Below are 22869 nucleotides of genomic sequence, written 5' to 3' on the forward strand. Positions count from 1 at the left end.
GTTATAGGAGAGCTATACGGTGGACTATAGAAATATTTGTCATTTTTTTCACTGCCCACAACCTTAACCCCTTTCTATGGTTTGAAAAATTCCCTATTATATTTCGTGGTTACCAATAGAACTTGCTTTCCATTATAGAACACCAATGGTTCACCTACTCTTCCCTTTTCCCCTTTGCAGCTAGGAGTTGGGCACATGGCTTAGGCTTAGCCAATCAGAAGCACCTTTCGAGGACCGTGAATAGGAAGCTATTCCTATTCACAGGAGCATGGTTAGTAGAAAATCAATTTTGATGGTGGTAGGAGTGGTGGCAGAAGTGATGTCTGTTTTCCAGGGGCAGCTGCAGCTGTGATTTCAGAGGAGGAATCTGGCAGGATGACCATCTAACATTTGAGGGGCCTTGGGGCAACAGTACAAATGGAGGCCCACATACCATTTATCTAAATATGTAAAAGTTAAGCTAATAAATTGTCCAATAAAAATATGTTTCTCTTACTACCTTGAAAAATATGCTTTCAAAACAACATGAAGGCCAGGTTCAAATTTAGAATTCTTGGAATCTTTGGAGACCCAAGCTCCAGTGCCCTACTTGTCCCTATTCCCTTTCCACCCTCTCCTCTTCCTACCTTCAGTTCCATTTTGCACCATGAAGGGCCTTGTGTGCCTGGTGTAGATACTCCAGCTCCATACATACAAGCTCCTTCCACATGACCTGGAAATAGCTACCTCTTGGCCATTCTCTGGACCTAGTAGTATGCACATCAGCAACACAGTCCATTCTAGGAAGGACAGATCTGAAGAAGAGGATTCCATGGACTCTGGAAGCTACTTGGGGCCACTTGGGCAGGGAATTCTCTAGTTTTCAGTTCCTAAAGTGTGGCCCAGAAGAAGCACGAGCTCCAGGTGGTCACGCCCCCTTAGCCCTGTGTACTCTTTGCCCTGTGTTCAGAGATCTGATTGGAGGAGGGCTAGAGCAGAACCCTCTAAAACATGGAAGGCAGTGCAGGGGTTCCTGATGTCTGGACGTAAGGGTGGGGCTGGCATTTGGCATCCTCCTCTGGTGGTATCACCATGCTGTCCTGGAGGGCAGTCTGGCCTGTCCCGCCTGTACTGCATGCTTTGGGAATGGTTATGGCTGCCCAGGCTCCTTTATTCTTTCATTTTCTGCACCTTCCCAGGGTCTTTTCAATAACTCACTTTTCTGGTTAAATCAGCTAGTGAGTTTCAGTGGCTTGCAAGTAAGAATCCTGATGAATGAATACATTTGTCTATTTGCCTTTTGTGGCAGTTCAGCTCCATGATGCCCAATACCATATCTGTCTTGTTCACTATTGTATCACCAGCACCTAGAACAGTGCTTGGCATGAATAAATGTTCTAGGTTCCAGACAGTTATGTGGCATCACTTTAGACACAAGGGTTTGCCAGGGCTGGGACCCTATGTCATGGCAGTCTGAGACTACTGTGTGTCCTACACTAACAGATAATCTGGTTGCCATGCCAGAAGGTAAATGTACACAGACTATATGGAAAATGATGCCCCTGGAGTTGTGCATTGACGCTATCCTGCCTGACAGGCATGGGGATTCCTGACAGTGATAGGATTTCCTGAGAGGAATGGTGACTTGATAGTAATTTGGGGACCCTGACATTTGGGGATCTGATCAGCAATGAGGACACAAATAAGTTTGGATGTGTCCTGTCAGGTTTCCTGAATTGATGGAGGGCTTGAGTGTTGGGCTGCTGGTAGGAAGAGGTGGCTTCCTCTTGGGGGAGGACCCTTGAAATGATGGTCTGACAGGTGTGGAGTTAGCAAGGTTATTGGGGTTTTGGTGGTTTGGGTTCAGATTTCCAGAGACTATGATTCTGAGATCCAGAGCCCTGGGGGATCCAGTTGTCTCAGTAGGGCAGTGTCAAAGCTGCTGGGGTTATAGCTGTCCCACTTCAGTGGGTTGGAGCCCAGGGTAGCTCATGTCTTCTGCCTCCCCACAGGAGCCACGGGGAAGACTTGAAGGTCCTAGGAAGCTTCAAGAAGCATGGCCAGAGGTTTGACTCCCACATCTACTCTGACCCTCCGAGTTTCCACCCTAACTCTTATCTCCTTCCCCTGTCCTGCTTGTCCCTGGCCCCTCAGGAGACAGAAGTGGCCCTCAGAAGTGGGTCCTTCAGGAGTCTGATCCTGCCCCTGCGGTTCCCAGATGCTCTGCCCTGCAGAGGTCCCACCAGGTTGGCTCAGAGGCCCCCTGAGAGGCCTGTTCCTTCCAGAAGCCCTGCCGACAGGATCCTTAGTCCTGCCCTTACCCCTAACCATCAGATCCCAGCCCTGCCCCGCCCCTCCATTTCTCCTTTCCTTGCGACATCACCAAGTCCTGGCCTCTGTTACTTCCTAGGTAAGAAGGTGTGCAGAGCCTGATGCAATGCTCCATTTGGGAAACCTGAGGTCTGGGTAGACCTTGAGAACCCATGCCTTCTTCCTCTTGGATGCTCTAGGAAAGCCAACTCCCCTTATGCTGGAGAAGCCTAGGAGGAGACGCTCTCCAGGGGTCATCTCTGTGTCTGGGCTCAAGCACTGGGGTATTGTTTGAGGGCTTCAGCTTCTCCTCTTGTTTATCCCCAACTCTTTCTAGCAAGTCATGCCTCTCCACCCCAAATGGACATCCCAGCCCCCAGCCCTCAGCCCTCAGCCCATAAGGATGCCAATAGCACTGAAAGCAGTGTCTAGCACCTGGAAAGCCCGAGTGGTGAGTTAGCTGGTACTACAGAGCCACGTCCTTCCATGTGGACAAAGTTTTAGGGGCCATCAATGAAGTCCTCTGACTAGAGAGCTGCCTGCTTGTTCCTATAGCGGGGCTCTTGGAGGAAACTCCCCACTTAGGAGTTTGCTCCTTTGTAAGACTTATTCCCAAGGTTTTCTGTCTGTCTGATTTTCCCAGAGGCGAGAGAAAAGTGGCACAGGGGTGGGGGCTTACCAAGAAATTGAACATGAGATTATGAAAGTATGATCAAAACCACATGGGGCTGGCTCTGACTAAACACCCACGCAACAGACAGCCCCACAGTCTTGAGAACTGGATGTGCTCCAGGTGTGAGTGGTTGAGGAGCATCATAGAAAGAGCCGTGCTCAATTCCATGTTTTTTTGGGGGTGGGGGGAAGGGGAACAGGACTTTATTGGGGAACAGTGTGTACTTCCAGGCCTTTTTTCCAAGTCAAGTTGTTGTCCTTTCAGTCTTAGTTGTGGAGGGCACAGCTCAGCTCCAGGTCCAGTTGCCATTGCTAGTTGCAGGGGGCGCAGCCCACCATCCCTTGCGGGAGTTGAACTGGCAACCTTGTGGTTGAGAGGACGCGCTCCAACCACCTGAGCCATCTGGGAGGCAGCTCAGCTCAAGGTGCCGTGTTCAATCTTAGTTGCAGGGGACGGAGCCCACCATTCCTTGCAGGACTTGAGGAGTTGAACCGGCAACCTTGTGGTTGAGAGCCCACTGGCCCATGTGGGAATCGAACTGGCAGCCTTCAGAGTGAGGAGCATGGAGCTCCAACTGCCTGAGCCACCGGGCGGCCCCCATTTTTTTTTAAAAAGGTATTTTATTTTTTTATTGGAGAATATTGGGGAACAGTGTGTGTTTCTCCAGGGCCCATCAGCTCCAAGTCGTTGTCCTTCAATCTAGTTTTGTAGAGCACAGCTCAGCTCCAAGTCCAGTCGCCATTTTCAATCTTAGTTGCAGGGGGTGCAGCCCACCATCCCATGCGGGAATTGAACCTGCAACCTTGTTAGGAGCTCGCGCTCTAACTAACTGAGCCATCCGGCTGCCCCTCCGGTCGCCCCTCCAGAAGCTCAGCGGCAGCTCGTTGTCTACAATCTAGTTGTGGAGGGCGCAGCTCACTGGCCCATGTGGGCATCAAACCGACAACCCTGTTGTTCAGAACTCGCGCTGTAACCAACCGAGCCATCGGCCACCCTCAATTCCATTTCTTGTTAATCAGAAGTGTACTGGGGCTAGTTCTGTGCCAGCTCCTGTGCAGAGCAATGTTGTCAATGGAGATGGACCAGCTCAATCCCTTCCCTGGGAACTCTGTCAAAGGACAGGAAAGGGAGCTTTTGTCCACTTCCAGAGTGGGAGCTCCCTAATCAGGGGTGTCAGATTCCTTTAGGGAGATGTTGGCTGCTGGATAGGAAGATATCACTCAGCTGCTGGCCTTAAACCTATAACAGGTGCCATATACCCTAGTGAGGAAGGTGTCTACCTGCAGGCAGGCAGCAAGGCCTCTGTTTCCTGGTTGGGGAGCTAGGAGTCCACAACACCCCTCAGAGTGCTTGCAGCTTCATCACTGTCGGGCAGGCAGGTAGGTTCCTGGCCCACCAGAACTCGGGATTAATAAAGAAGCCACACTTGTTAGTGAATGACAGTGAAACAGAGAGCAGGTATTGATTAAACGAAGTCATAGTTCTGAGAATGTTTGAGTTGGGACAAGGCCCAAATTGCTGGACTAAGCCCTTATGTATCTGGCGGAGAGATAAGGAGTTAAAACCCAGTGCCCAGGAGGGATTGGTGGCTAGGGATGGGAAAAAGAGGGAGGGAGAAAGCCGGGAGGGCAGGCACTGGCTGGAGAAAGGGTGGGGAGGGCTGCAGGCCTGCTGCCTAGGGGCTCTGGTGTCTGCCATTCACATTTCCTCAAAATTTTTCATTTACTTCACTGGCTCCTAGACCATATTCTCTCTTCCTAAGCCTCAGTTTTATTCCCAGAGGGTAGTCCCTTGGGACCACAAGAAGTGGTGATATTTCTGAACATGTGTGACTTGGGGGAGCCTGTATGAATGCTGGGGGTTTAGCCTGAGACCCAAAGTCAGTCTTTAGAGGGACTCTTAAAAATTAAGCCACTCTCCTCACCACCTAACAGATGGGGGAACTAAAGCCCTGGAGGGAAGGGTGAGGAGGGAACTTGCCTAAACTTCCACAGTGAAGGGCAGAAACAGGATTGTGGAACTGGTGTCTCGGTGCAAAGCAGGTTCTCTGGTCCCGCTCCCTGCACAAGAACGTAGGATATGGTGAGGCCACACCCATGGAGCCATAGATAGGGGGTTCATACCACTATATTCTCAATGGTGGCTGGCCAAGACACAAAAGCAAACATCCGCCAGTACTCCAACAGGAGGTCTTCCTGCACCCGTCTCGCTGGCGGCCAGGGGAGACACAGGAAGTAGGATCCACATGATCTGCCATCCGTCATCTGCTTCTCAGCCAACCAACCAACAACACCTTGCTAGCTACAATCCGATGACTGCTTCTCGGCCAACCAACCAACAAACCAACTAACTAACCCACCCATCCCACTTGCTAGCTGTGATCCTCCCTTGCGAGCAGCAATCTGCCGTCTGCTTCTCTGTCAACCCTGTCTCTCTTGCCAGCGTAGACACAGCAGTTATGTTAATGGCTAATTGCTAACCAGTAACAGCCGATGGCCACCAGGTCACAGCGGATGACCATCTAATAACTGAGCTAGCACCTTTCCACATGAGGCTGAGAGCCTGGAAACTTCTCTCTGGGACTCAGTCCCCACACTGGGCATTGAGCTCAAGACTGGTTCCAGTATCCCCCAGTGGCAGTGGCAGGGAGATAGTGTCCAGGGGCCTCTGTCCTGGTAGCACCTTCCTCAGGGGTCCCCCCCTCACCTACCCCTACTCTGAGTGTTCCTCTGAGGGTCCAGAGGAAGGGTTTATGTCTGCCTCTCTGGCAGGCTGCCTTCCACTTGGCTTCACTGGGAACTGAGAAGGATTTGAGGTAAGTGTGACTCTCTTACACTTAGATTTGTCCTCTGCCTGCTGGGGTTCAGGGCCTAGAGTCCAAAAGATATCCACAGCTGGGACCTTTGGAACTCCATGGCTGGCTGACTTGACAGATGGATTAATGGGTGGATAGGTAGATGAGTGGGTGGGTGGGAGGATGGATGAAGTCTAATGGATGCAGGGACAGCTAGATGGATGGATGCTTGGATGCATGAATGGATGGATAATTTCCCCCACACAACAGAACCAAACTTCCCAGACATAGCAATTGTTCTTACAATTCCCAATCCCCCCCCCCCATTTCTTATGATTCCAACACCTGGGATATCTGAGATTTTAAACACCTGCTTCTGGGAGCACAGGAGAGGAAGAAGCTGCCATGCTCTCAACTCACTGAGGAGAGGCTGACACCACCCACTCACCACTTCTTCCCTTCCCAGACTGCCAGGCCTGCCTGGTTTTGTTACCAGATGAAGTATATTTGGTATAATGATAGCCCCTCTTGCCAGGTGAGGATGCTCAGTCTGGTGTCCTAGCTGCCATCCAACCCCAGCAGCACAAACTTGCTGCTCCCAGCTGGACAGGCCCTCACAGGCCATAGTCGTCGGAAGGCCAGCCAGCTTCCCCAGGGCACTTCCCAAGCACGAGAAGTTCACTCTTCCCAGAGCAGCGCTGTGGGCTGCTCTAAGATTCACAGGGCTTTCATCTATCAGAGCTGAGTCTCCTTCCCTGTGACAACCCTGATCTCAGTGTTACCTTGGCCCTGGAGTCCATGTGGGCTGCAGGGGTGTGGTAGGGTTCTGTCATGCTGAATTGCCCTAGTTTCCTTGGCTGCTCCTTCTTCTGCCCTCTTGGCCCTCTCCCATCTCTCACCTCTGGCTCCCAAGTCTGTCTGTCAAGTAACCCTGAGAAGTGTGGCCCCAGGATTTCCCAGAAGGTGCTACACCTGGCCCAGACTGACTGGGAGAGAGAGCAGGGCTTGCCTGGAGGTTAGAGTCTGTATGGACCAATGAGCGCTCACCCCTGGCTGCAGAGCCTTTCCTCACACAGCCGTTCTCTAGGCAAATATTTATTGAGTGACTATCTTATGCCAGGCAGTGTGCTGGACACCAGGCAGACAGTGTAAACCAAAATATACAAGATCCCTGTCCAGTAAAGCTGACAAACTATGCATTATAACTCATTGTGATGAGTGCTGCGAGGGGAGAGGAGCAGAGATCCCTGGGAGCTTGGAGGGGGTGGGAAGCTACCTAACTCAGCCTGGGTTCGAAAAGGCTTCCTGGAAGGTCATCTAGACCCCAATGGGAATCTAGGTGGGCAGGAGAGAAGAATGTTCCAGACAGATGGAATGGCATGGGTTGATAGGTACTTTCCCTCCAGGAAGTAGAGCTGGGCCCCCTGTGTCTCCCCAGCCATGAGAGCTGGTTCCTGACAACTCCCTTCCCCTCAGTGACAGCTGATCCCTGAGACACCTGGATGCTGGAACACCTGCCTTGGAGAGCAGAGAGTAGGAGGCATGAGAGAATTTGGATCATCAGGGAACTGACGTAAGTTTAGCGTCGCTGAACCATGGAACGTGATAGACCTTTGAGGATACGTGAGGTGGACTCCTGATTGTGGGAGCTGATCCTCAGAATACAGGGTGTTAGCTGGAGGTTGATGAGGAGTTTGCTTAGGCTGCAGTGTGGAAAATAGCCCCTGCCATTCCATCTCCCCCTTGCTATACCAGTCCTCCTGGACAGATAACAAATAGACAGATCTGTGGTTAACAGTGGCCTTTATTGGAAGTATTGCAGTCTGGGTGTGGAGGAGAAGCTGTGCTCCTGCCACACTCACCCTCTTGCTCACACTCACACTCACACTCACACTCACACTCACACTCACACTCCAGGCCCTGCCGGGCTGGGTCAGGTCTGGTGCAGAGGAACTGGAGCCTGGTCCTCCCTTCTGATCTTTGGTTTCCGAGGGCCTCAGTGATTCACATCCCTTCAGTCAGACACGGATTCCTCTGGGGCTGTCACGGGCTAACTGCTTGGCGCTTGTGCTGGGGGAGGAAGGAGAGGCAAGGTTATGAACTGGGGTTTTGCACAGGGACTTAGAGGGAGGAGGTAGGGCTGGGCTTGCCTTGGCAGAGTTCTTCAGCAGTCTCCGGATTATGTGGAACACCCAAGGCTGATTTGGGGGTGCGCAGAGCTGGTAACCCCTCAGTGTGGTGAACCTGGAGTCAGAGGTCAGAGGTCAGAGAGCATGGAGCCTTGGAACCCATCTTCCTGGCAGGCCCAGGTGTGAGGGGCAGAGGCTGAGGACCACATCTAAGAACCTGTTTCAGGGGCTTCCTTGAAAGGGCTGGACTTGTCAAGGAGAAGTGAGATAAGAAAGTGGGGGTCTATGGAAGAGATGAGGCTAGCTGTACTCCTCCCCACAACTCACACAACAGCAGGCACTCGGCAGCCATGCTCGTGGAGGAGGTAGTGAAAAGATCGCACAATAATTGGAGGGATCGGGCGTGTGGTCACAGTCAGGCAGCAGTCTTCTGCGTCGTTGTCACCACTCAGAGCTGGTGGCCAGAGGAAAGAAGGTAGTGTCAGAACACAGGGACCCTGAGGAGAGGAGGCCACAGCCATAACTGGGATTTATGACACCGTGTGTGTGTGTGTGTGTGTGTGTGTGTGTGTGTGTGTTTGTGTGTGTGTAGGCAGCTGATATTCAACCATTATGCAGCAATATGGCCCTCTTGGTTGCTAAATATATTGAAGTTCTTCTAAGCTGTTTGGTAAACAACAACCTGAGCCCCACATAGGTCTTCCTGCTGCCCTGATCACCCCCAACCTCTCTCCCAAGACTTCTTGACTTTTCCAAAATGAAGAGTTAATGCTGCTCACAGGGGCATGGGTGGGGGTGGGAAACTAGGGTGGTAGCAGGAGGATGGGTTAGAGGACTTACGAATTGCTATATGTTTTGACTATTAGCCCCACCTCAGTGTCTCCCATTCTCCCCACCTTAAGGAATGTATTGTTCTCTCCTTCTGCCTGGGAAACTGAGACAGCAGGAAATAAAGCCTGCAGAGACAGGGGCAGCCAGAGGTCCTGGGATACACCAAGAGCCAGACATATATTGGAATTCAGGGGCCCAGATATATCCACACTCACAGGAACACACACAGTCCACAGGGTACCCTGAGATTCACTAAACCGTGCAGACCTAACTTGCAGTGTCCCTCATGTCCAGTGCCAAGCAGTCTGAGATCTAGATGTCCCCTTCACCCCCCTTTTCCCAAGCCTCCCCTCAGCCTTACCAGAGGAGGTCCAGAGAAGCAGCAGGCTGAGAGCCAGGACTGTGGCTTCCCGGGATACCATGGCGGGTGAACTGGAGGCAGACCAACAGCAAGGGTGTGCGTGTGAGTGAGTCTCTGAGCGTGTGCAGGAGGCTGTGTGATGCAGAGACTCTGCTGGGAGTAGGAAGTATACAGGCGTCCTTGTGCGATGTGAGTGGAGGTCCACGAGTGTGAGTGTAGAAGCCTGTGTGAGATTGCTACTTCCAACTGCCTTTTATTTATGGCTCAGAACTTTCATTATCACTGCTCAGAATTCCCCTCCACACCCCTCCCCCCCTCTTTCTGACAGACTCTGACCCTGCCCTTCCTTACCCCCCCTCAGCAGCTTCACCCTCCTTTTACTTTCCTTGGCTTCAGTATGTAGTCCACCCAAGAGAGGGGATATGGTGCTCTCAGCTGCTTTGAGAGGGCTTGCACAATCAGTTCATTGGTGGCATTTGCATCATCAACCTTAGGGCTGGCCTTCAGGGTGATGGTCAGAATTGGGGGCCAGAGTGAGGAGTGGTGCCCCCTTCACTAGGTGTATCACTCATCCTCACTCAATTCTCTGTGGTTCTTCTCTCTAGTGCAAGTGGAAAAGAAGGCCCTCAGAACAAGCATAAAGTCTGGGGTAGCCCCCCAAGTCATCACAATGCCTGCCCATCCATCATCTGGGAAACAGTCTCTTCTTTGAGACAGCAGAGCTGAAAGGGAATGTTATTTGGAAGGAGGCCCAGCATCCCCACTCATGTCTCAGGCCTCTGGGATTCAACCTCCTGGCTCAGTGAGTTCTGCCCCTTTCTCTATTTACCATTTTCATATGCCCAGCACCTGGGTCAATGGAACAGCTGGAGGATGCCTGGCCTGGAATAGCCCCCTTCATGTTTCCCCTCTTCTCAATCATGGGAACCAAGAGGGGATTTCTAAAGAGAGGAGCTGGCCAGCTCATATTCAGACAAATTCCCAAATTTCAAGGAATTGACAGATGGGGGAGGGGACAAATGATTTCCCATCTTTACGAGAAAGACTAGAGATAAACCAAAAGAGAAGTCCTCAAAAGAGAAATCAACATGTGGGATACCCATTCGGCCATCCCACTCAAGCTTTGGACCCTCTTTTTTTTTAAGGAGGACGCGGCTCACAGTGGCCCATGCGGGGATCGAACCAGCAACCTTGGTGTTATTAGCACCACGCTCTAACCAACAGAGCTAACCAGTCACCCCTGGACCCTCTTTTGGATTGGGTGGTGTTTCCCTCATAAGTTTTAACTTATTTTTCTTTCCATCCATCCAATAATAATAATAATAATAATAATAATAATAATAATAATATAATCATAATAGCATTTCTGATTGTCTAGAGCCTAGAGCATAGTAATGTTCTAGGCTCTATATCAAGGACTTTACCACTATTATCTTGCTTAATTTTCCCAAGAAAAGTATGAAGTAGAAGTAGTTCTTTTTTATTTTCTTCCCTTTTCCCCCTTTCTTCTGCCTCCCTCCCCCCCCCCCCCGACTCCAGTTCAAATGGTTCAAGCCGTTGTTTCTCAGTGTAGTTGTGTAGGACACAGCTCCCTGGCCCATGCTGGTATTATGAGACTTGTGTTCCCCCGGCTGAGGCAGTGGTTGCCAGTTGTTGGTCTCGGCATGAGCCACAAAGCCATCTGCAAATGACTGCTGCCTGTGCTCTGCTTGGCGGTGCCTTGAGAGGCCAAGCCATGAACCAAGGCCAGCTGTCACTAATGCCAGGCTCATGACTGCAGCCTCCCTCTGTCTCACTAAGCTATAATGTCTGCTGGTGTTCACAACCAGAAGTTATGGGGACTTCACTCCCTGGCACTGAAACCCTAGGCTGAGGAGCCTGGTGTGGGGCTGGGACCTTTTGCTCCTCCAGGAGGGGACTCTGCAGCTGAGGTATCCCTCCCGGTTTTTAATGGTCACATGTGGATATGGGATAAGTCAGTTCCACATCTCTGCTTCTCCTACCAATCTTGAGGTGTTTTCTTCTGTATCTGTATGTCTTTATTTGTAGGACTTCATTCAGCTAGACTTCAGTGATTCTCAATGATGGTTGTTCTGTAATTTAGTTGTAATTTTGATATGGTTGTGAGAGGAGATAAGCACAGCATTTATCTACTCCGCCATCTTGACTGGAAATCAAGTTGTTGCATTTCTAATAAACTTCTAAGTGATGCTGATGCTCCTGGTCCTTAGACTACATTTTGAGTAGCAAAGCAGAGGAAGAAGTGCAAAGGTTAGAGAGATGGCAATGTCGGCATGCACCTATTGTGTGCAACCACTAACTGGAAACTTCTGATGGGCCCAGAAAGATACTTTCTTCTCCAGGGTAGCAAGAACAGCATTGATGAGGGGGAACACCACCTTCTATGAAAAGCACTGTAGTGGCTTCTTTATTAGTCAGGACATGTGGATGGGAGACACCCTCTTGGGACTGGACATTCTTATTTCAACAGAATAATGGGATTCTTGAGTGGTAGAGGCTAGATGTTGGCACCTAATCATGAGCAATAAGGTGATTGAAATTACTATATAAACTGCAGAGACAAGCAATAATCAACATGCTTTGCCCACAGGGATCTCTGATGGTAGCCAATTGATTATAGCATTTGTAGGAATGAAATAGATGGACAGCTTACTGGTGTGCTACTTGACCTGTAGAAGTGGAAAATTTCTAGGTCTAGTAGGAGAAACTTGATTAAAATTGTATTGGTGACTTAGAGTCTTTTACCCAGTTCCTCAACTTAAGATAGTTCCCCAAGCCTGAAGCCCCTTGATAAGGTGGGGTGTGGGAAGGCCTGAGTTTCTTTCTATAAATCTTTCTCCTACTCAGAGGTTCTCAAAGTATGCTTCCTGGACTAGCAGAATTAACATCACCTGAAACTTGTCAGAAATGCAAATTCTTGGGCTCTGGTGATTCTGACACATGCCAAACTTTGAGAACCACTGCTCTATGCTTTCCTCAGAGAGATCTGTAGCCATTTGCCAGGGTGCCTATGAATCGAAACAGGAAATAGTCAGACCTTTGGGGGAATTATTAGATACTGTACCATGATGATACTAGTCTTGGGAACCCAAAAACCCATTATGGTCCACCAGTTGGAACGAGGGTTTATGGAGGTCAGGTGACAGAAGGATCTTGGTTCAGATCAATCTCACAGTGAGTCTGTAAGACCTGTCCAGTTGTTATTTTTCTAGGTTCAGAATGCATAGTGGGAATAGGTCTAACTAATAATTAACAAAATCTCCACATTGGTTCCTTAAACATGGAGTGAGGAAAATTATGGTAGGAAAGGCCAGTGGAAGTCCTTTGAACTGTGCCTGCCCCACCATGTTACCCCCAGCATTAGTAAACTTAAAGCAGCGCTGCATTACTAGAGAAGTCGCATAGATTACAGCACCTTCAAAGACTTTCAACATGCTGCAGCCCTTGGTACAGCATATTATAGCTAATAATGTAGCATGTGCCCTCTTTCTATACTATCAATTAAAGACCACCAAAATCAGTTCCTTTTCAACTGGAACAACAGCAATACACTTTCACTGTTTTATCTCAGGAATATGGCAAATTTCCTGTTCTGATTATCATAAGATAATCTTGTTATCCCACAGAATATCAAACTGGTTATTTAAACTAATAACAGTATGCTTACTGGTGTATAAGAAATAGCCATCACTGTAAATGCCTTAGACAGATCTATGTATACCAGAGGGAGAGAAAGAAATCCTACGAAAATTCAGAAACCTGCTAGGTAGGTGAAATTTCTCAGCTATTGAGTGTAGGGAGGAACTGAAAAAGCTGTGGGCATGTTGCACCTTCACTATGAAGATGGAGGCACAATGCTTAAAGGATAGTCTGGATTTTAGAGGCAACATATACTGTATTTAGGTGTACTGCTGCAAAATATTTACTGGATATGGCATAAAGCTGACAGTTTTGAATGAGGCCCAGAGCAAGGAAGGGGTCTGCAGCAGGTCTAGGCTCCAGGGAAAGTTGCCATGCTGCTTTATGACTTATAAATCCAACGAACTTCAGATTGTCTGTGGCAGAGTAAGAGCCCCAATAGAAGAACTATAGCAAAGCCCCTTAGGTGTGGAAGTAAGGCCATACCTCTTCTGCTAACGATTATTTCCTATTTGAAAAGCAGCTCCTGATTTGCCACTGGACCCTGGTCTAAAACTCAGACTATAGATCACCCCGTGACAATGCAACCTAAGGGTGTTATCTGTAGCAAATCATACAGTTGGATAAACACAGCAGCATTCCATTGTTAAATGGATATTGCACATATGAGACCAGGGCTTAGACGTTTCAGAAGGCATGAGTAAAAGCATGGGCAGATGGCTCAGATTTCTACTTGTATTGTTTTCTTCTTCTGATCACACACTTATGCCTCCATGGAGAAGGTTTCTACAAACAGTTAACAGAGTGAGAAAATGCATAGTCTTGATTTTCAGATGGTTCGCTCAGGTATGCTGGCATCACTCAGAAATAGACAGTTGGTTACATTCAGGGATGGCCCTGAAAGACAGTGGTGAAGGGAAGCCCTCTCAGTGAGCAGAATTTCAGGCAGTATAGTTAATGTCTACTTTGTCAGGAAGGAGAGACATCCTGAGGTTTGGAGCTGCACTAATCACGTGCTGTGGCTGCCTACAACAACCCTGCCCTCACCTCTGTAAATGGTCCCTTCAGTAAATTATTTTCCATTAAAGCTTTTTGAGCACGCCCTTTGTTTTCCTCTAAGATCCCGAATGATACAAGAGGTTTCAATTAAATTGTAATAGAATCTGCCTGGAATGCCCTTGTGAAAGATTCTGAGAATTGGCAGGAAAGAATGAAATAATAAAAAAGGGATTTGTACCACATTCATTCAATAAATATTTATTGAGGGCCTTCTACGTTCCAGGCACTGTTCTTGGCACTGGGATACAGCAGCAAAAAAAAAACCCAGATAGACATTCCTTTTGCTTTTGTAGAGCTTTAATTTTAATGAAGGAGGTAGGCAATAAGCAAAAAACAAAAATTTTTTAGTATGTCAGATGGCAATAAGTGCTGTAAGAAAAATAAAGAAGGCCCGAGAGATAGGGAATATTAGGAGGGTGGTCAGGGAAGCCTTTTCTGATAACATTTGAGCAGAGAGGTGATTTGAAGAAGGCAAGAGAAAGAGCCATGCAGAGATCTGGGGAAGGTGTTCTAGGCAGAGACTACAGCAAGTATGAAGGTCTTGAGGCAAGGGTGTGTTTGAAGAATGGAAAGGAGGTCAGTGTTATGGGAGGGAAGTGAACAGAGAGCAGATGAGTAAGAGATACAGTCAGATAGTAACAGGAGCCAGATAACGTAGGGCTTTGTAGGCCTTTGTGGGGTTTATGTTTTACTGTGAATGAGATGGGGAGCCTTTGGAGGGTTTGGAACAGAGGTGTGACATGATCTGACATGTTTGAAAGGCTCCCTCTGGTTCTCAGATGGAGACTAGAACAAAGTGTATGGCAGAGGAGCCGGGGGGGGGGGCCCTTGAGATGGAGGGCCCCAAACTTCACTCCCGCCCTCCTTGGTCTGACCTTGCTGAGAGCCTCCGCCCTGGTTTAGCTCCCAGGTCTGGATATGATGGCTCATGTCCTTGATGCCACACAAGCTAGAATAGATATATTTGGAGAGATATTTTTAACATGAAGCCCACAGTTAGCTGTCCTTTAACGCCACAGGGCCCCCCACCCAAAAGAAGAGTGGTGGCTCCGTGGGCCTAAGCCACCCCTCACATTAGGTAAATACATGGATGTTTCCTATTTTACTGTTCTTCAGATTTAGTACTTGTAAATACACACACACATTAAGGAGAGATTAAACATTTTTGCTAAAAAAGAAAAAAAAAAAAGAACAAAGTGGTGCAAGAATGGAAGCCTGGAGACCAGGTCCGAGGCAATTTCAATAATCCATGAGGACATGAGGTTCCTGGGATTTGCTGAGAAGGGGTCAGATTTTGGAATTATTTTGAAGGTAGAGCCAATGGGCTTTGTTGAGGGGTTCAGCATAGGATGTGAGAGAAAGAAGAGGCAGGAATACAGCAATGTTTTTGGCTTGAACAATGCTATGAATGGAGTTATATTTACCAAAACGTGGAATGGGTTTGTGGGAAGGTCAGTAGCCTTGTTTTGACGTTTTAAGATGAAGCTGCATTTTGAACATGTAAGTGGAGGTGTTAAATAGGTAGCTGGTAATATGAGTCTAGATTTCAAAGGAGAGATTCTAACTGAAAATACAAATTTGGGAGCATATGGCTAGTATTTAAAGCCATAAGACAATGAAATCTCCAAGGGAGTGAGTATAAATAGAAGAGGTCCAACTTCCAAGTCCTGGAGCTCCCAACATTGACAGATCAGGGAGCTGAAGTGGAATCAGGAAAGGAGGGGGCCATCAGGGTGTTATGATGGTATCCATTATCATGGCAAAAAGAGAAAGGACACAGTCGCCATGGGTGAATTGTTTAAGGCACGCATCCCCTAGCCATTGATTTAGATAATGCAATGGGGATGGGAGGGTTGAAGTTCAGGGAGGTAGATTTGAAACAGTTTCTGACCACATATACAGAAGCCACAGTGCGCTACATGCTTCACCCAGTTCCCCTCTTCCCAGCTAAGTCATCTTTGTGGGCTTCCTCATTCAGTGTGACTCTGGGCAAGTATCTTCCTACCCTCTTCCAAGGAGCCCGTCCACCTTCATGCTCCATGGTCTGACCAAATCCATGCCCTAGGCGTTGGAGATCTTGGATGGAGGGCACTTTAGCTATTGGGGAAGGAGAGGGAGCAGCTGGGCCTGGGAAGTCAACCAAGTTTGTGGTGGGGGTAGGAGTACAGGAGAGTGGATGATTTAGGAGAACCTAACAAGTAAATGTTTGCTTAATGGAGGAATGTGCGTATCCTGAGCTGTGTCCTTGGGGCTCTGCCTGACTGATGTGCCTGTCACTCCTGTGCGTGTGTGTGTGGTGTGTATGTGTTTGCGTGTGTGTGTGTGTGTGTGTGTGAGGTATACAGTAAGTCCCCACTTAATGTCCTCAGTAGGTTCTTGGAAACTGACTTTAAGTGAAACAAGGTGTAATGAAACCAATTTTTACCATAGGCTAGTTGAAACAAACAAGAGTTAAGTTCCTACAGCATATTTCTGGTCACAAAAATATCAACAAACTTTTAAATAAAAACTCATAACATTTTATATATTAAACATTGAAATAAATGTGAGCTATACACATATTTAAGAAAAGTTAATAAAAACAAGTATGATAATGATTTTCCAACTACGGCAGGAACTCTGAAGCCAGAGCCTATCCTTGCAGCCCAAGTGCTAGGCAGGAACCCATCCTGGACAGAATGCCCTTCCATTGCAGGACACACACACACACACACACACACACACACACACTCCCCACATACCACACACACACACATACCACACACACCACATACTACACATACCACACCACACACACACACCCCACATACCACACACACCACATACCACATACACTACACCACGCACACACACATACCACACACACCACATTCCACATACACTACACCACGCACACACACATACCACACACACCACACCACACACACACACACACCACACATACCACACACACCACATACCACACACACCACACCACACACACAGACACACCCCACATACCACACACACACACACCACACACCACATACCACACACACACACACACACACACACACACACACACACACACCAGTACTCACTCAGACTGGAACAAAGTAGATAGCCAACTCAACTAACATGTACATCTTTGGGATGTGAGAGGAAAGCCAAGTGAGTACTGGGGAGAAGACCCATGCAGACATGGGGAGAATGTGAAAACTTCACACGGACAGTGGCCCCAGCCTGAAGCGATTTTTGTTTTCCCTCATCAATGTTATAAAGAAAAGACGGGAAGGAAATGGCATTATTGAAGACCTGCTTGTTTGGTCCAGTCTCTATGTGCCCGATGTGTCCCCTCTCCCAAGCCTGCAGAGGGCGCCCCAGCCTAGGAAAAGAGGCTCTAGAGTGGGGCGGGGCTCTGGCCGAGTGGTGTGTGTGTGTGTGTGTGTGTGTGTGTGTGTGTGTGTGTGTGTGTGTCTGTGTTGCTCTGGCTGTTGAGCGCCAGGGTAAGGTCCGGGGCTCTAGCAGGAGGCGGGTTTATACGTAACCCGTTAGGTTCCTCAGAGAGCCTGGGTTGGGCCTAAAGTCCCTGGTCCTGGGACGGCTCCTATGATCTCCCTGCTTCTGGACCCCGCCGGTCTCTAGTCCGTGGAGTGGACACTCGGGCTGTGGGTGAGACCCCATCCTCCAAGACGTGGGGCCAGCGTGGGCCCCGGAAGTCCTCGTGTGGTCGTTACCGCAGGCCGCGCAGCCAAATTCCCACCACTCAGACCCCTGAACACTGCAGGCCCAGGTGCACGTGCGGGTGAAGGCGAGTATTTGTCCGCGAATATTTATCTCTCCATCTCCCAGTATTTCCAGTTTACCCTGAGTCCAAGGCACCCAACGGTAAAGACATGAAATAACGTTTTCCTTAAAGTTCACATCACCTTCGGGACCTTTTTCGCAGCATAAATAACCCTCACCCGATTGATTTCTAAAACCACTAAGAAAAGTTTTCTTTATTCAACGGAGATTTGTTGAGAGCCTCACTGTGCCTGGCGCTGTATGGTCAGTGCCGGAGGATGAAGGGTTTTAACTCGGACAGCGGCGGGTTAAATGGACCCAGGAAAATGCTAGACTTTGGCCTAGCATGAGACACATTTTAGTACAAATAAAAATAAAAATAAATTCATCCCAGAAAGATGAAGGAAATGGGAACCAAAAATGCAACCCACAAGCCTGCTGCTTGCCTTTAGCCCCACAGAGGACCGCAGAGACGATGCTGCCTCCTGGTGGTAGAGCGGGGCAATGATGGTTTCAAAGCCAAGTGGAGTGTCTCACGGGGCCAGGGGGCGGGGAGGTAATTTTGAATCGAAATTGGCGCCCGCTCCTCAGGTGATCAGAAGAGGAGTTCAGTTATTCTCTTAGTATTGGATTGAAATTTATTATTAGCGCAATCCATAGCTCTAAAGCAAAAGTCTTCAAGAACATGGCAGCGGAGTTTCCCTCAGGTGTTTTGCTTTGCCCACCAACTGAGAAACGAATATCTAGAAGAAAACGTTTTTTAGCTTCTTGACATAGCTAACACAATCTCTGTAGCGGAACTGTAGAAAGCACTAGAAGAATTACAAATATAGGCCTCAGAAGAGGAGGCTTGGCAATTTTGGCATCCATAAAAATGGACTGATGCAAAAGGACAGAAGCACTGATGATTTTTAACAAAACAGCATCACTTTGTCCCAAAGTACAAGGAGAAATAACATCTGACTACATGGACAAGAAAAGGAACTTCACAAAAGAGGTCAGCTGAAACTGCACACATGTTTCATACATGATTATGGCTAGGAGACAAATTCATTTTGAGCTTTCATGAATAACAATTCTAGACCCCATCCTTCTGACCTTCCTGTGCCATAAAACAAGGCAGAAGATGCCAAGAACGTATGTCAGTGATGCTGTGTTGGTCATCCCATGCTGCCCCCATTTTCACTCTTTTTAAAGGAAGGTATTGAAAGAAAGAACCTAACTGTCATTTTTGATCATGTCCCTCTAAAGGGCTGGATTGATGAGTAATGAATGAAATAGTGGTTAGCCAAAGTGTATGGGGAGCAGTGAGTGGAGTGTTAAGAAATCTGGTTGCTTAGTTTGGAATTAGTTTTAGGTTCATATGACCCACGTTAAGATTTTCTACTACCTGTAATTCTGCAAGATCCTGGTAGCCCAGTTCATCCTTTACATTTGTGTCAAAGAGGCCTTGAAAGGATTCACCAGGAAGGAGTGAACCAAGGTGAGCAGGAGGCTTCAGATTCTGAGGCAACATTGATAAGCAGGAGCTGGCCTACCATTTCATAAGTGTGTGTGTGTGTGTGTGTGTGTGTGTGTGTGTGTGTGTGACCATTTCATGGATGGGATAATGGTAAAGTCATTTAAAAACATGGTTTTAGTAATTTTCTGGATAGCCTTGAGGATAACTTATTGTTAGAAGGTAGTTGATGATTCAGTTTTTTTTGTTTTGTTTTATTTTTGTTTCAGGTGTAGTGATGATTTAGTTTCAAAGCAATGAAATGCTTCAGTGTTAAAGGAAAACTCAGGATTCCAAGGATTACAATGAGTTTTCATGTTTGGGGATGATGATTTTTTTGAATTTTGGGGATGATTGATCCTTAGAATTTTTTTTTCTTCTTTTCTTTTTACATTTCTAGTAGAAGCCATTACTTGTGTTTCTATTGAACACTGGAATGCTAGTAGTCAGCAAAGTATTTTTACTGTATGCATGAGCAAGGCATTGGAAGTCCTCTAAATTTATAATTTTGTTTTTTTGCTTTATACCTATTTTTACCGAAATTTACTTGTCTAAGCAGCAGACTTCTGAAAAGTTACCTTTCTCTCATGTCCCATTTGGGTCCTTGTGGGTTTATGTCTATAAACACACATAACAGAAAATTTTTTGTAGTTTTGGTTGGGGCTCAGGAAGGAGTAAAAATAAGTGTGTGTATTTAATTTGCCATCCTTATCCTGAACTTCTTTTTGCCTTTGAATTTAATAGTGTTGATCTTTTCCCTTATGGTTTATATTCTATGGTTTTACGTTTTGTTTAAGGAGCTCTTTTTTACCTCAAGGTTATAAACACACTCACCTATGTTTACTTCTATTACATATATTTTAAACATTAAGTCTTTAATCCTAATATGATGAAGCATTTGAAAAATATTGAGGCTATGATAATGGTGAGATAGAGGTATTAAAAAAGGGAAGAACAATTAGAAATAAAAAAAGAAAACCAGAAAGCTGAATGACAAAGGAAAAGTTAAGCGTAGAACACATCTTCTCTCTTGCAGTGAGCAACATTTACATGGTCTCTGATCATGATCTAAATATAGTGGCATAACTATATTTAGAGGATAGGGTGACAGGAGAGGAGGGTTGGAAAGAGGGCTAAATCTACACTTTTTATGATAGGCAGTCAATTGGTAATGTTTAAAATAGATAAATCAAGAAACAGAAATATGAACAAAGTATTTAGACATGGCATCAACTCCTAGAAGAAGTAGCTTAAGAGTTAAAAGCTGCAGTAAACGGTTATTCAGAATAAGCCTATTTATACTTTTTGATATTTTTAAACCACAAATATGTATTATTTGATACTTTTTGAATTATGCATCTTACATAAAGAAGAAAGAACAGATGAAGGCAGACCAGGAGCGTGGCTATTCATTCTCTAATGATAAATGATATATTGCATGTCTATTCAGGGCAGGGCTGGAGGTAAATACGAGGCATGCAAGTGTGGCAGGATAATTTAGTGAAATATGAAGTTTTATTTGTTCTGCTTATGTTTTTCTTTTCTCTTTAGAATAAGCAAGGGTTTCGGCGGGGCTGAGAGTATAGGCATTCTGATGTCAAAGGCCCTTTTACCTTTGTAAAAGTCTAAAGCAAACTCGGAAGAGGTTATATCCTGAAGGGGCTGGCGACAGGAAGAGTTTTGGAGAGTTCTTTAAGCCTGTGGAAGGGATTGGTGTGTAGGTCCAGTGAGCGTGGGCAATAGGCTCTAATCCCTGGTTGTGATGAAGTAAGTGGCAGGACCTGAGTAGATGGCTCTGTGGGGTATCTGGGGAAACCAGGTCCAAGCCCACAGACATGAGACATGACTTCCCATGTCTCAAATGTGGCATAGAGCTAACAGTTTGAGGGTCCAAGACCTAGCTAGTCATACCTGCTGGAACCACAGTATTTACTGGTGAGGTTGCTGCCAGTGATAGGATGTTGTAGCAGCCGGACAGAAGCCTCCCTTGTACCTTGTGTTTCTATGACTTTTGCACAGCCCTCGGCAGATGGGATCCCAAGAGTGTCTGGTGCTGACTTTCTCACTAGCACACTGGTGCAGTGATTTGGAGTAGGAATTAAGTTCATTGCAAGAACATTGTAAAATGCAGTAATTCTGGCACATCTGCGTTTGTAGGCTGTGATCACACCTGCTGCATGAGGATAGGTAGGGAGGATCCCCTGTCTTCACCTGCCTTAGGAGGAGCAGATAGCAAATACTTTAAAGACATTATGATAAGTGGTGGGTGCTGTGACATGCTCAGGCTCCCGTAGAAGGTTAAGGTGGTGAGGCAGCCACCTCTAGATTCTTGCCCCTTTCCCAAGATCTGTTCCCTTTTTTCCCACATGGCCTGGCCCCATCTGATAGTCCTCCCACTCCCTACCTAGGGGTGAAGGGGGAATAGGAGTATCTCTTTTCTTGGGAGGAAGAGGTAGAGGAGAGCCAGGCGGGAGTTTTCTTGGAGAGGAGCCTAATTTACATCTGAATTCTGGGATTCCAAGTACCTGCCACAGGAGACTTAGTCCTTGGTGTCAAGAGATTAAAGTGACTAAAGTAACTTGGTCCTCAGCCAGGGGAGAAAGGTGAAAAGAAAGGAATGGCAGGAGGCTTTCCCAACTGGAAAGAAGCTGAGGGAGTCAAGAAGCCCAGATGGGAATAGAGCCCCATTAAACAAACAAACAAACAAACAAACAAACAAACAAAAGATGCCAGGGGCCATGCTGTATTGATTGGGACAAAAGGGAGTCCTGTTGGGTTTTTGGGAGGCAATACGGACTCTGAAGGGCTCCCAGGGCTGAAACTCTGACTAGGATATGTTTCAGTAGAATTGTGTTTGCCTGTGTTACAGGTGGGCCCAGGCTTCAGCCTCCCTCCTGGAGACCCTCCCAAAGAGGTGAGATAGGAGGGCAACTTCCTAATATTAAGTTAGTCAGAAAGGTCAGCTGACTAATGAAAATCCAGCCTTTTCACAAGAAAATTGGGTATCACCGATGAGCATTAAGGAGCCTTGGGAGGCAAACCATAAAGACCTGCATACCAGCAGATCTTTCACTGCACATAAGCAGTAAGGCCCAAGAGTATTTATTCCTAAGGTGACCTTTCCCTAATTTAAATACTAAAAATCATGCATAGGGGTGGAAATTTACCATGATAATGAAACATGCGACCATAAAGAAGCATGTAGCCGTACTGCACAGGTGCCATAAAACCTCCGCCTTTACTTGCCTAGATACAGCTTTTATCCTGCCTAGCTCTCTTTAAAACCCGGCCCCAACTTCTCTTGAGGAGACTTTCCTTTCCTTTCTTGGTGTTGCTTCCCTTGTGCACAAGCTTAATACACTTTTGCCTCTTGCCTGAACTTTCTTGCAGTGATAGCTCTTGATTTCCCTCCTGGGAGAGTGCAAGAAGCCAAGGTGCTGGTGACAGAGGTACTTGGAGGTTTGAGTGTAGTGAGCCTCTAGAAAGGGGAGGCAGACTCTGATAGAGCTGGGAGTGAGAAAATACTGGACATAATCAGGGAAGGGATCTCTTCAGAGTCTCCGAGGCCTGCAGAGCCACTGGGGGTGTGTGCTCTGGGTCCACCATCTCTCCACTGGCAGGAATTTCTCAGAGACGGGGAGCAACCCAGGTTCCACCCTGCCTGTCAGCTTCCCTTCTGTTGCCCACAGGTCTGGGTACCTGGGAAGAAAGGAAACTCTTGGGATAGGTGAGAACATAGAATTCACCAATCTGAGCTCTCAGCCAGGACACCAGACTATGGTGACCTTACCCTGTAGTGACACTGGCTTC

The 22869-nt window shown here is 47.3% G+C and overlaps 1 protein-coding gene across 1 annotated transcript; it reads right to left on the reverse strand.

Annotated features, from left to right (window-relative positions):
- Positions 1-7542: 7542 nt before the first annotated feature.
- CCL19 (C-C motif chemokine ligand 19) lies at positions 7543-9320 on the reverse strand. The gene is made up of 4 exons (XM_019732539.2): positions 9078-9320; positions 8213-8339; positions 7907-8000; positions 7543-7826 (listed from the first exon to the last, which is right to left on the reverse strand). Exons 1-4 carry the CDS (start codon positions 9136-9138, stop codon positions 7800-7802), a joined length of 309 nt encoding a protein of 102 aa, XP_019588098.1. The 5' UTR covers positions 9139-9320; the 3' UTR covers positions 7543-7799.
- Between the last annotated feature and the right edge of the window lie 13549 nt (positions 9321-22869).

Source organism: Rhinolophus sinicus, linkage group LG04 (assembly GCF_036562045.2).
Source record: "Rhinolophus sinicus isolate RSC01 linkage group LG04, ASM3656204v1, whole genome shotgun sequence".
Lineage (NCBI taxonomy): Eukaryota > Metazoa > Chordata > Mammalia > Chiroptera > Rhinolophidae > Rhinolophus > Rhinolophus sinicus.

What these genes read in the sequence shown, in the direction of transcription:
- CCL19 (XM_019732539.2), bottom strand. Translation starts at nt 9,138, where the DNA reads ATGGTATCCCGGGAAGCCACAGTCCTGGCTCTCAGCCTGCTGCTTCTC. An exon ending in GCTTCTCTGGACCTCCTCTG is followed by an intron (nt 8,340 to 9,077) that starts GTAAGGCTGAGG and finishes TCTGGCCACCAG; the next exon opens with CTCTGAGTGGTGACAACGAC. An exon ending in TGCCGAGTGCCTGCTGTTGT is followed by an intron (nt 8,001 to 8,212) that starts GTGAGTTGTGGG and finishes CTCTGACTCCAG; the next exon opens with GTTCACCACACTGAGGGGTT.